This window comes from Eleutherodactylus coqui, chromosome 11 (genome assembly GCF_035609145.1).
Source record: "Eleutherodactylus coqui strain aEleCoq1 chromosome 11, aEleCoq1.hap1, whole genome shotgun sequence".
Lineage (NCBI taxonomy): Eukaryota > Metazoa > Chordata > Amphibia > Anura > Eleutherodactylidae > Eleutherodactylus > Eleutherodactylus coqui.
In genome coordinates, this window is record NC_089847.1 from 29,505,895 (window position 1) to 29,520,193 (window position 14,299).

The window sequence follows — 14,299 nt, forward strand, 5'->3', positions numbered from 1 at the left end:
CCCTGGGGGTTAGCCCAGGGGGGCAAGTAGGCAGGGACAGGGGTTGCGGGATATATCAGGGACCCCCATATCCCGGACACTGTCCTGACACAAAGTGATATTCCTGTCCATCCATAGTGTAAGGAACTGCTTCTACCCCTTAAGTTTACCAGAAGGCCCAGAGATCACACCCTCCACTAACTATGAAGTAATAGCATACCCTAGCAATGTGGGAATACCCTTATAAGAAGCCTTAGCTCCATTGGAGGGTTCCAACATATGCTCTATACATTCATATGGAATATACACAAGGAAGCATGTCTTCATCACTATATACCCAGAAAACATTATGGACTGTGAAGGTTTCACTTTTGAAGGGCAAAGACATCTCTCAAGAAGAACATATCTTTAGCCATAGTGGCATAGATAAGGAGAGGTGTGTAACCTTTGTGCTTAAGGCAATGAATATATCTAAAAATATCTAGATGTGCGGCATGAGATGACCAACTTAAAAAAAAAAAAATGTTTTTCTGATACTCTGTCGGGAGATGTTTGCAGATCTGTTCAGCACCAACATAATTATGAAAATGACACTATGATCCTAGCGAACTTGCACTAGTTAAGTAACTCAGCAGTCAATAAACCAAAATGCACTACACAAATAGTGTAAGATATTGAACAAACATTTGGCGTACCAAGCAAATATTATTGGTGTGCCGAACAGTTACAGAGGAGTACATCTGTATAATATTGTATTTGTCTTTGTTTGGTCACCCAGTGGTTGTGATGTGAACTGCTGCCTATTGAGAGGTTTCCTAGTGTGTCACAGAATTGCGCTAATTTTTGTAGAAGGGGAAATTGGAGTCCTTAAAGGGATTGTCTGAGTTATTGAAACGGGTCCCACATGGTGAAAAATAACTAAGTAGCTTATAATCACCTCTCCCAGCTCCCCGCTATGTCCAGCACCACTGCTCCAGGTCTCCCATGTGACAGGATGTCACAGGCTGCTGCAGGCAATGGTAGAGCTCAGTGATTGATTTATGACCCCTGTCATTGGCTGCAGCTGCTTGTGATGTCTGGTACACAGGCTACTGCAGCCCATTTAGCTATTTTTCATCATAGGGACCTGTTTAGATGCAGTTTCAATGCCTTTAACAAAATTTGGGGTTTTCTCACCAAATTAAGTTATGCCCTAGAATAGTTATCCAAAACATCCCCAATGCTCACTGTCTCTCCATTCATTTCAATGGGATGACCAAAGATAGCATGTGCAACCATCGCTACATTCCATTAGGGTTGTTTAGGACAGCTGTTCTTGCAATTGGAGGGACTCACAGTGATCAGATTCCCACCAATCAGTAAGTTATCCCCTATTCTATGGATAGGGGATAACTTACTTTGGTCAGACAACCCCACTTCAATAGGGTTAAAATAATATGCTGAAATATACTTACCCCTTTGTGGCCACCGGGATTCAGCGCTGTGGTCCCGGTGATTCTTTGGACAGATGATTTTACAGGAAATCAGGTGACGACTGCATCCAATGAGAAGATGTGACCACCAATGGCAGGAATGATACTGCAGCTTCTCCTTGGCTGCTGCAGTCCTTTGATTTCTAGTGACATCACCTGTCACAACAGCCACTGGGACCACAGCGGGGATGCACCACTGGTTCCTGGAAACTGCTGAGGGGTAAGTATATTTCAGTTTATTATTTTAATGCAGCCAGCCCTATGGAAGCGGGGTTGTCTGGTAACCGGACAACCCCTTTAATAGAGCTAGTGGTACAACAAAATGATTTAAAAAAAAAAAATATATATATATATATATATATATATATATATATATATATATATATATAATAGTGTGCCAGATGAAGCAGAGCTCATTTTGTTATTTGACACATAACTCATAATGTTATCACTATCTACTGTATTCAATGAGACTAAGTTATATTGAAAGGGTTTGTGCGGAGGTGGATGATTTTTTTTAAACTTGGGTGCAAATATGTTAAAACAATAAAAGCAACCATAGTCACGCATTTATCCAGCGCTGCAGCGGGCCTCCCAGTTTTGTTTGCAGACGGTTACCACTTAACTCTGATTGGCTGCACTGGTCACACATAATTCATTACATGTGAGCATGATGCTTGTAGAATAGCACATGGCTTCTGAGGCCTCTGCAGTGGTCAGGTTGACCACCTGAGAGGACCCACTTGCTAGGGGAACAGATGGGCGACTATGGTTGCTTTTATTGTTTTAACACATTTGCATCCATGTTAAAAAAAAATCATCCAAATTCGCACAACCCCTTAAATCCAATGACCACATTACATTAAAAAAAGTGAAATGACAAGTTCAACTCTGCTACATCTGTCTTATTACAACAAAGGAAGAGAACAGAAATATTGATTTCCCAATATTTCATGGCATGCAAGGTTGTATTTACATGGGCGATGTTTCCGTGCCTGTTCCATCTGACTGCAATGTGGACAGAACTCACAAGGGGAAAAAAAAACATTGATTTCAATGAGTTCATGCACACTCGCCAATTTTATCTCACGCCGATAGTGCGAGATCAAAAAATCACCTATTATGTCCTATTTTGGGGTGATTCTGCTTTAAGAATCACCTATTATTTGTTAGGGGAGCATGAAAAAAATGGCATCACACTTGTGTGCCATGTAGAGATGAGCGAGTATACTCGCTAAGGCACATTATTCGAGCGAGTAGTGCCTTAGCCGAGTATCTCCCCGCTCGTCTCTAAAGATTCGGGGGCCGGCGCGGGTGACAGGTGAGTTGCGCCGGGGGGGGGGGGGGGGGGGGGAGTGGGAGAGAGAGATCTCCCCTCCGTTCCTCCCTGCTCTCCCCCGCCGCTCCCCGCCCCCCGAATCTTTAGAGACGAGCGGGGAGCTACTCGGCTAAGGCACTACTAGCTCAAGCAATGTGCCTTAGCGAGTATACTCGCTCATCTCTAGTGCCCTGCAATTTGCATGCGAATGCAATGCATATTTTATCATATAAACTACTGGAAGCGCAGGCAATATCAGTCACATTATCTCATCCCCTGACCGTATGTACATGAGCAGGTATGAGTCTGAGAAACGCGCTGTGTTTTGTGGGAAGACCGCATCGCTGCACATGTATTTTTTACGCTCGTGGAAATTGCATGTTGTTCCAATAGTAAAAATAGATCCCATTTACGTCCCAGCACATTTTTGTTGCCTCCCATAGGAAATAATGGGCCGTTCCTAAAAAGAATCACCCAAAAATGGGACTTGCTGAAGTTTTTCTATTGTGTAGCGAGACAAAAAGCACGCATGTAGATAGATAAAGCCATTCAAAATAATGCTTCTCATGACGTGCAATTTCTTGGGCGCAATTCGCGATGGACAACCCACCCGTATGCTGTCTGACCAGCTGGACAACGCGCTTGTACATTTTTTACTCTCATCTGAGAATCGTACGAGAATAGTTCTATTTCTGTCCACTTTCGGAACGGGAAATTCGTTCATGTACTTGTAGCCTAAGGCCAGATTTACACGGGCGAGTTTGATAGCAGTCCGAGAAACTTGGACTGGTATCGCCAAGGGCGTAACTATAGAGGGTGCAGGGGATGCGGTTGCACCCGGGCCCAGGAGCCTTAGGGGGCCCATATGGCCTCTCTTCTCCAAATAGGGAGCCCAGTACTATGAATAAAGCATTATAGTTGGGGGCCCTGTTACAGGTTTTGCATTGGGGCCCAGAAGCTTCAAGTTATGTCTCTGTGCAGCATGGTTTAGGTATGGGTACGGGTACAGATACAGATAGAGGGGGGGCCCCAGCTCACGTTTTGCATCAGGGCCCCTGAGCCTTTAGTTACGCCCCTGGGTATCGCTATTGCAAACATACAATGTGTGATGCATTTTGCAAGAAAACTGGATCACATTGCATCCCATTACGATGTGCTCCAGCACTTTAATGGTAAAAAATTGCATCCCACTCACACACGGCATGCGATGAGTGAGATGCAACCTTTGCCTTCTATAGGAAATAATAGATGATGTCACCCTAAAATAGAACATACTACGATTTTTCCGTTTGCAGCATTGCGAGCAAAATAAAACATGTCAATAGACCAATTTCAAATAATGGCTTCCATTTCCATGGGGGTCTGTTACATCTTGCAACACACAAAACTCACATGATACAGTTGCTTATATATATATATATATATATATATATATATACATATATAGACTCTTGTGGTCTTGATTTTCCTCTCTACCCTCTCAGTATGATACAATGGCTTCATCACTGAGCCTATAATTACTCCTTGCTATGAATCACATGGTATGCAGTATTATACATTGCAAATCTCACTTATTTCCTTTTTTTTCCATTTGAAGGGAAATATCAATGAACACGATTCCAGCCGCGTCATGTCCTCCGAATATGAACTATTTGTGCTTACGTTTCTTGAGCAATAAACACTTGAATCAGCTGCAAGTACAAATCCTTCGCTGCACGATGAATTGGATGGCTGCAATCTGGATGTGAGCAGAACAATTGTTTCATGTTGTCCGTGTTCCCTACAACTTGTGCTACAATGCCAGAAAGACTTGGGGGGATGTTCATGGATGTTTGGACTCCATTCTTTATATTATGGATTGCTGTTCTTCCTCATGTTTATATGGCTCCAAGGAATGAATCCTATATACTCTCCACTGAAGCAACCCTGGAACTTAATGGAATCATTGATGAGCAGAGAGTCTTAAACCGATCCAAGAGAGGCTGGGTGTGGAATCAAATGTTCGTGCTGGAAGAGTTTTCTGGACCTGAACCAATACTAGTCGGACGGGTAAGTTCTGCAGAACATTTTATGAATGTGGATACTTTTTTCATTGCTTATATTTGACAGAAATTGATCATTTGAAAAAAAATACATTTATTTTTGGTTTTGGCATTGTTGATATTATTATTATTATATTTTGTATCAGTATGATTAAGGGTGGTTTCATACCTTCGCGCAAGGTTCCACTTTCCTGCTCCATTTGGGGAGCAGGATAGAGGAATCCCCGTGGCCCAACGGCTCTGTCTCAGGATAGAACCAAACAACGCAGAACGGACCCCATTCACTATAATGGGATTCATTTGATTTCCACTCAGCTGCCCAGCTTTTAGCTGGAAGAAAATGTGCTGCATGCAGTGCTTTTTCTTCCGGTATGGGTCTGAGATTGTACCTTAGAAAGGAGGTTCCAAATCAGATATGGAACCACCATGATTGTGACTAGTGCTATGATTACATCTAGTTCTGCATCATCTTCTTCTTTTTTGTTTTCTTCTTCTTTGTCTTTGTCTTGTTCTTCTTCTTCATCTTCTTTGTCTTTTTCTTCATATGAATTATAGATTTGATTATATTATTATTACATTTTATGTTATGGTTAACCCTTTGCAATCCACTGTCTGACGTCTGAAGACATTATGATTTAAGGCTGTACAGCTCCGATGTTGGAAGACGTCCGTCGGGGTTCTCTTACTGTATATTGCCAGCCTCTCTGCTGTCGGAGTCTATCCAACGTGTCACTTCATGCAGTACTGGCTTTAGCCAGCATATAGCGCTGCTGTATACCGTCAGTGAAAGAGTAACCCCCCTAGGAAAACTAGGATACTAATCGGATTGGAAAGGGTTAAACCTTATATCAATATAACTGCTAGCACTGTGATCATAGCTATTTCTAAAACTAATACCACTACTATCTATTTATTATCCTTGTCATCATCATTGAAAAGATACACTTCACACCTTTTTTTTAAATTTCCTAAACACTTTTTAAAGAGGGCCTGTCTTTTTTAGTAAATACAATGACAGTCAAAAATTATCTGCACTCTAAGGCCTTAGTCAGACGGTCGTTTTTTTGCGCGATTTGCGCATGCGCATGCGTCCGGCGATTTTTTTAAACCATTGCTTTGCAATGGTATCGGACACATGAGCGCTTTTTATGCGCTCGTCCGATAAATTATAGAACAGAAATCGCAGATCGCACCTATCTGCGATCTGCGATTCCTGTTCGCTTCTCTGTATGCGCTCAATGGGGCCGGCGGCAGCAGCGCCGACCCCATTGAGAACATATAGAAGACAAATCATTCTTCTCTGCCACAGCTGTAACAGCTGTGGCAGAGAAGAACGATGTTTGCCCATTGAATTCAATGGAGGCAGCAATACAGCCGACTCCATTGAAAGCAATGGGCTGCCGGCGTGCGCGGGATGAATTGTCGGGAAGGGCTTAAATATATAAGCCCTTTCCTGCAATTCATCCAGAAAAGTGTTAAAATAAAAAATATATATATACTCACCTGCTCCCGGCAGCCGGAGTTCCGCGCGGCCGGCCTGCAGTGGGTGTGAAGGGGGTGTGAGTCAGACCTGCCCCCTGATTGGCTCAGCGCTGAGCCAATAGGAAGACTTCAGGGAGGGGATTGGAAAGGGTTAAATACACTTTGTCAATCTGTCAATAAACTTCCATATTTCCTCATTAAAATATTTTAGGTTGATCTGAGAAGCACCAGTGCACTGTTCTCTTCACTTTTGCACCAAACGTGATGAGTCTTCATCCTCTTAGGGCTACTTTCAGGGGACCAAACAGGTGATAGTCAGATGGGACCAGATCTGGTTTATAGGGAGGATGATTTAACACCTCAAAACAAAGTTTACGGGGAGTGTCAACAGTATGGGCGGTGGTGTGCGGAAGTACATTGTCATGCAACAACAGCCCTTTGTGTTTTGCCTACATTTTAGGCTTCCGCTCTTCAGTGAGCATGCAACTGTAATGAGCACTGTTGATTGTTGAACCTTTTTCCAGATAATGTTCCAATACTGGTCTTTGAGAATCTTATAAAACTGTTAATATCAATTTTCAAGCTTGTGGTCGACTTTTGAACTTTTTCTTGGTCGGCGATTGAGGATATTTCCATTCCATACTCTGCCCTTGACTCTCAGGCTCAAAAAACAAATCAGTGCAGACTACTTTTCTTTCATTCAAATAACAAGTGGGACAGACATATTTTCTTGCACTGCAGTCACAAATTAACTAACATAACATATTTAAACCGTTTTAGTATAACTTGAGTGCGAATAACTTTTGACTCAGCCTCATACTTGTATTTCCCAATGAAATAGCAATTCTAGGTCCATGCGGCTAGAGATTGCAGTATATCCATGTAAGATCGGAACATAGTGGATGTGTATGTGCTTGCCTTGTGGCTCGCGAGCTTCTATGGCCACCACCCAATAATCGCAAGAAATACAAACCTTCTGGATTTGCTGGACTGCATTCACATCTGCTAAGTTCTGATATTGCATTTTGTTTCCTGAATTGATCGCAGTGACAATGGCTGTGAGAATCAGATGATTGGCGGGGATCCGAGTATCAAGATCATCTATTGATGTCCTGTCAGTTATCAAGAGAAAAGTTTTTAAAAGTCCTGGAATATCCCTTTACACACAAGAGGAAATATACATCTATATTTATTTAAACACATGTGTCTGAAAGACGGACTGGTCCCCTTTAAGATTAGGTATTTATGTTATGATATAGCCATTGGTTGGCACCGCGGGATATCTTTATAGATAGATTATATTTTTGATCCACTTCTATATCAAAATTGTCTGACTGCAACAAATCTCTGACTAGAATTGCCCAAAGTCACAAATATGCTAGATATATAAGTAGAGATAGCCTCCATGATATGGAAATACAATATGTACCACGTTCAGTATACATTAGGATCCATTGTACCAGCGCTGCAATAACATAAAACAAGGTGCCCTGTAGCTGGTAAAATCATAAAAGTGATTGTCACTGGGCTAACAGGGAGAAATACAATGCCAGACACTGGGGTCGACATTTACTTTCTTACCAGTAAAGAAGTGGAAACCATTAAATGTGTATGAACAGGACCGGGGATAACTTCCTGATTGGTGGTGGTCTCACAAGACCTCAGACGATCCTAAGAACAGTAGTCCTATGTCCCCTGTCCTTCTCACTATGGGGTTACTGTACCCCCTGCAGTGAGGAGGAAACTGAATGGAGTTCTATCGTTCCATTAACTTTCAATGGGACTGTTGAGATACCCAAGTGGCAGCCGGCTTGGCTATTCCCATCAGCCCCACTGAAATGAGTGGAGCGCTGATTGCACATGCTCAGTGGCGTACTAGTCACAGTGACAATACTGCGGGGGGAAAAGCAACCTGCAAGTCCTGTTCTGGGGATCGGTGTGAGTCTCAGCATTGAAACCCCCAACGAACAGCAAGTTATGCTCTATCCTGTGAATAGGGGATAACTTGTGACTGGTGCATCATAATAACTCAATTTACAGCATTGAAGTACAGCGCAGTTAAGTTCTTATTAGCACATTAAATGGCAAGTTTACATTTGCTACCTCTGTAAACTGGTCCCAAATTGTAATGCAGTTTGGTCAAAAAGTAAGTGAAATTCCCAAACCGATTAGCTCCACACTTCATCTCTCGCAGCTGCATTACATCATATACAGGAGTTATATAATATGTCCTTTACTAGAGGCGACATCTATTGTATAGAATGAGCACAGTGGAAAGTGTCAAGATCATGACAATGTGAGCTATAGAATGGGATGTTCAGCACCACGGACAGCGACACTTATGTCACTTATTGCTGTGTTCACATAATTACTTCTCTTGCTATTGTATTTACTGAAACTACAGTAGAATTTCATTTCTTTTTACCTTAAGTGCACATTGATACTTGAGGATATTGTTTAGCTCATGTATGAATACCGCTAAGACTTATTGGTAGCTAGCACAAGCTGAGCATTTGGAGGTAAGATTAACCGCCAGACCTACTGTGTTTCCCCCAAAATAAGACTCTGTCTTATATTACTTTTTGCCCCAAAAGAGGCACTAAGTCTTATTTTCGGGGGATGTCTTATTATACTTACCTAGCAGGCTTGGTCAGTATCCCTACCACTGCTCTCCGGAGCTCTTGCATGCTTCCTGCAGTCCTCGGTCGCTCAGAGAAGATTGCTTCCTGGTTATGGAATTCATAAATCCTGCCTCCAGGAAGCAATGGCTCTGATTGGTTCTTAAGTGCTGCTCAGCCAATCAAGTCTGAGCAGCACTCAAGAACCAATCGCAGTCATTGTGTTGTAAAGTCGGGATTTATGAATTGGCTGAGCCGTGGCATTGATTGGTCAATTCATAATGTGATGGCTGTTATTGGTTCTTATTTGCTGCTCAACCAATCAATGCAGCACTGGATGAACCAATCTGTTGGTTCATCGAGCGCTGCATTGATTGGCTGAGCAGTGCTCAAGAACCAATCAGAGCCATCACTTCCTGGAGGTGAGATTTATAAATCCTGTAAGAGGGAAGTGATCTTCTGTGGGCATCCGAGGACTGCAGGAAGCCTTCTGGAGCAGCAAAAAGGACAAGGACCAAGCCTACTAGGTAATGTATTTATATGTTTTTTTTAATATTATGCAGCTAGGGCTTATTTTGGGGGTAGGACTTATATTTCAAGCCTCCCCAAAAATCCTGAAAAAATCAGGGTAGGGCTTATTAGGGTAGGGCTTATTTTTGGGGAAACACAGTACATACTATCATATAGAGTATCCACACCTTCCTATTCAAATACATTATTGTCATTTCAATATTGGACACTGCACTGGGATATAGCGCTGATTGTTGACTTCATCCCATATATTAATTTTCCAAAGTAAGTTGCATCAGCTGTGAAATTCAGCTTGGCTGCATGAGACAAACTCAGCTCTTCTACATCTGTTAAGTTCTTCCTGAGTTCCTTGACAGCGTTCTCCCTCTTCAGAAAATTTCCCAATGCCTCTTTCATTTATGCTTTTTTTTTAAATGTGTGATGGAGCCCTTACTGTAGGAAGAAGAAGGCCGTTCTTCAGGACGGACGACTCCCCGCAACGCCGAAGAAAGAACACATGACCGGCAATGTAGCCGGTCACATGTTCTTTCTTCCGGCGCTGCAGAGAGATGTCCGTCCTGAAGTACGGCCGTGTGTGTGTGTATATATATATATATACATGCACAATAGGAGCAGTGGGGCCACTAGTTATTTACTGCAAAGCCTTTTACTCTACATTTCAGTCCTATTATTGTACCAATGAATGTAATGATTCCTCCTCAATGAAAAGCATGACCGTAATTCCTGTAAATACTATATAGTATGCAGGATGCAATGTGTTACCATTCAATGCAGCGTACTTGACTTTGGATATAGCTGTTATTATATAACATTCACGCTACTATAATATCACTATTACAAAGATTGCTGTCTTTCTTCTTCTCTGCTTCCCACTTTATTCACTGCTTCTAATGGCTGATGCTATATGTTTATTGCTGAAAGAGTCATGGCTTCAATCTGTATACTTGTAATTTACTGTACATGACAAGGTAAAGGCAGCTGCATTCTACAATGCCGCCACTAGAGGTGTCAGATCCAAAACTATCTGTTATCCCCCCGCATTCCGGCAATATGTTCAGCGTCCGCCGTCTAGGAGAAATCTGCATGAATGTGTCACAGCTATCACAGCCGCTCTGTACTGTAGAGCATGCCAACGATGCACAGTCTTTCTTCTACCATGCATGATATTTCTAATTGTTAGAGTTTATCTGGATAGATTACATTGAGATATGATGAAAATATGTTCAAGGGGGGTTCACATACAGTTTTTTTTTTTGCAAAAAGCTGCACTTTTTCGAGCAAAAGCCAGAAGTGGACTTCCTGCAAAGTGCAAAAACTTTAGTTATATTTCTACTTTTTTTTTAATCCACTTCTGTCTTTGTACGAAAAGTTGCCATAAATTTTTTTTTAATGACCACCATAAAGGAAAAGAATAGATTTTGTGTCATCAGAAGGTGACCTATTATATAAATCATATTTTTTTTGGTTAAACATATTTTTAAGGAATTATTGGGGATTTTTTTTTTACTTTTTGGTCACAATCTGCACTTCTTAAAAAAAAAACTAAAATCTTGCACTTCTACAATGACAACAGAGCCTGAAGTCTCAGTCAGACGGGTTTATTTGTGCATGAAAAAAATCCCACTGCACGCGTAAAACAAATCCCAACCATTGACACCCATATGCTCTATCTTTTGTAGGTGCAAGTTTTATGCGCATGTAAAAATCAGACATGTGACCGCTACCATTGAAAAGCATTGGTTCTATATAGATGTGAATCGCAAATGCAAAAAGCATGCGCAGCAAAAAATGCCCGTCTGACTGAGCCCTAAGGGCACGATTTAGTCTTGTTATGCGGTAACAACGGGCTGAAACAATCGCATGGATTTCAATGTTTTTTTTTTTCATTATCGGGATTCTCGCCTGTTAATAGTGCAGGCAAGAAACGATTGGACTTACCCTATATATAGTGTTCGCTATGTGCAGGAAAGATAGGGCAGGACCAATCGTCTTTTCAAACTCGCGCACACCAGAGTTAATTCACAGCGATGCTCTGTAGCAATGAGCCTTGTTGTGCATACGGCCGTGTGTTTTAGCCCTAACACCTATATGTAGATAACACAGGATCTACCATTCATAGGGGTAAGCTGTATAAGCTGTGACCATGGGCGTAGTTATAGGGTGTGGAGAACTAGCAGTCGTTACCCGGCCCTCGAGCCTTAAGGGGCCCAAAGGCCCATCCATCATATAAGAAAATACCAGTATTATAAATGGCACATGGATGGTTGGGGGGCCATGGTACAGATTTGCATTGGGCCCATTACATTTAGTGTCTGCCTAATCTGTTAAGATTCTAGCAAGGCCCCCGCCTGCTAGTGTTGCATCGATGAGTTTCTTAAAAGACCCAACGATGCAGAGGAATGTTGTGGAAAGACCACCTATGCTACATTTTTGAATCCAGGCCCATGAGCCTACAGCTACACCTCCGGCTGTGACTATCTACAGTACTCCAACTACAGTAACCTCTGTACAGGTCACAGAGCATGCTCAGAACTGTCTCCCATACAAGTCATTAGGTCCCCTCCTGTCCATTCTGCGAATGGCCTGTGAAGCTGCTGTAAAGTCCAAGGGCTTAAACATACAGGTGCATGCTACATTTGCCGCATTGCGAGAGTATTTGCACATGAACTAGTGAAAAGTATTTTTTTAACTTTTCAGAGAAAAAAGCCCATAGATAGGGCAGTAGCTATCTTATCTCGCACTCATAAAACATACGTGTGAAAAACACAGGGCAAGTCCTATCTTCTTTCACCCGTAGTAATATTGCGCAAGAATCTCGCTAGTGAAAAATCAACCATTAAAATCAATGCTTTTGTTTCATCATATTTCGTGGACGTGATTTTCACTCCCGCAAATGCTCCGAAATCACGGTCGTGTGTTTAAGCCCTAAACGCTCAAAATACTGTTAACTGTGGCTCAGGCAAGATGGCCGCCCTCATAGTCATGTATGGACAACCGAATAATACGTTCTACAATCAGAAAATGAAAAGAGATTCGAGAAATGGAAAATGTTTATTTGGTTTAAATTAGTAACACAAAATAGAGGCGATACATTTAGAAATCCCATTTTTCAAAAATAGGGAAGTTCATGTCGGCCCCTCATCTACGGTATTAGTATATATTCACATGAACAATTTTTCTATCTGATTTGGACCAAAAACAGAAAGAAATAAAGCCTATTATTGCAAATGCTTCTATTCACAAGTGCGATTTTTTTTTTTTGATCGAGGCAAACAGTCTGAGCAAAAACAAAAATCACAGCATGTCCTATTTTGTTGTAATTTTTGGATGAAAATCACACATTCAAGGCAATCAGTCACAAACACGTCATGATTGGAAATGCATTTTAATGGCATTGCCTGAGAATAGAAAAAAGGAGTCAGTTTTGTTTCCTCCTTTCCAGAAGCAGCATGACTCTTTTCTATGGGCTCTGTTTGGCATTACAGCCTTATTTTTATATAAAGGATGTTGTCAAAAAGTCTGATCCAGCACTTTATCCCAATTCTGGTGTTATATATTGAAATAACTATAGTGTACTTAAATAGTGGAGCCCCGTGTGGTGCAGTGTTAAGGCAGCAGAAATGCTTGGGTCAGGTAGCCGGAGATTCAACCCGTAACCTTCAGGTAGCCGGCTCCGCGGTCAGTAAAATGAGTACCCAGATGCTGAGGGGGTAAAGATGACTGGGGAGGGAAATGGCCAACCACCCCGCCAAAACTGTCTACCAAGAGAACGTCTAGAAGTGACGTCACCCTAGGAGTCAGTCGTGACTCGGTGCTTGCATCAGGGGACTTTACATTAATCTAATTGAATAGGAAGACACGGATGCGCTACATGATTGTATGACACACAGATCCCTGAGGGTCCCGGGACATGGAACTGAATTTTGTGCTGTGGTCCCTGTAAGAGATAGAGAGTAAAACCCAATTGCAAAACTGAAGAGTAGTATGTGAGAAGCAGAAATCCACTTGCCTCATCTCTCTAAGTCTACTTCTATGATTGAAGTAAGGAAAGCATACTCAAAGTAACCTCCTTTTGCTACGATAGATGCATGGAGCCATCGTTGGACCTGTGTTCATTCCAGGGTCTCTCAATGCGGATTGGTAGCTGAATCTCCTGAAGACGACGATGGATGACTTCCTGGATGATCTGCCCCTATCATAGCAGATGGAGGCTGATTCCAGTATGATTTCTTTACTTCAGTCATAGTAGTGGTCCCTCGGGACTTAGAGCGACATGGAAAGTGGACTTCTGCTTCTCACATTCTACTCTTAAACTTTGCAGTTGGGTTTTACTTTCTATCTCTTGCAGGGGCCACAACACAAAATTAGAATCAATGTTCTGGAGCCCAGTATTGAGATATAGCGCTGGATCAGTATTTTTCACTATACCCTATATTTTTATAAACACCACATACGCATATATACCAGTCATTTTACATATGTAGAAACCTCCTGCTTCCATCTTTAAAGGTGTATATTAAAGATGAGTTAGCATACTCGTTAAAGGGGTTGTCCCGCGGCAGCAAGTGGGTCTATACACTTCTGTATGGCCATAATAATGCACTTTGTAATGTACATTGTGCATTAATTATGAGCCATACAGAAGTTATAAAAAGTTTTATACTTACCTGCTCCGTTGCTAGCATCCTCGTTCCCATGGAGCCGACTAATTTTCGCCCTCCGATGGCCAAATTAGCCGCGCTTGCGCAGTCCGGGTCTTCTGCAGTCTTCTATGGGGCCGCTCGTGTAGAATGCCGGCTCCGTGTAGCTCCGCCCCATCACGTGCCGATTCCAGCCAATCAGGAGGCTGGAATCGGC

The 14,299-nt window shown here is 42.1% G+C and overlaps 1 protein-coding gene across 1 annotated transcript in view; it reads left to right on the forward strand.

The window, feature by feature from the left end:
- Positions 1-14,299, forward strand: part of LOC136582407 (cadherin-8) — a 426,860-nt gene that overhangs the window by 18,088 nt on the left and 394,473 nt on the right. Inside the window, exon 2 of the mRNA XM_066583436.1 lies at positions 4,367-4,818. Coding sequence (XP_066439533.1) covers positions 4,534-4,818 — 285 coding nt within the window. The 5' untranslated portion in view covers positions 4,367-4,533. The remainder of the gene's footprint in view (positions 1-4,366; positions 4,819-14,299) is intronic.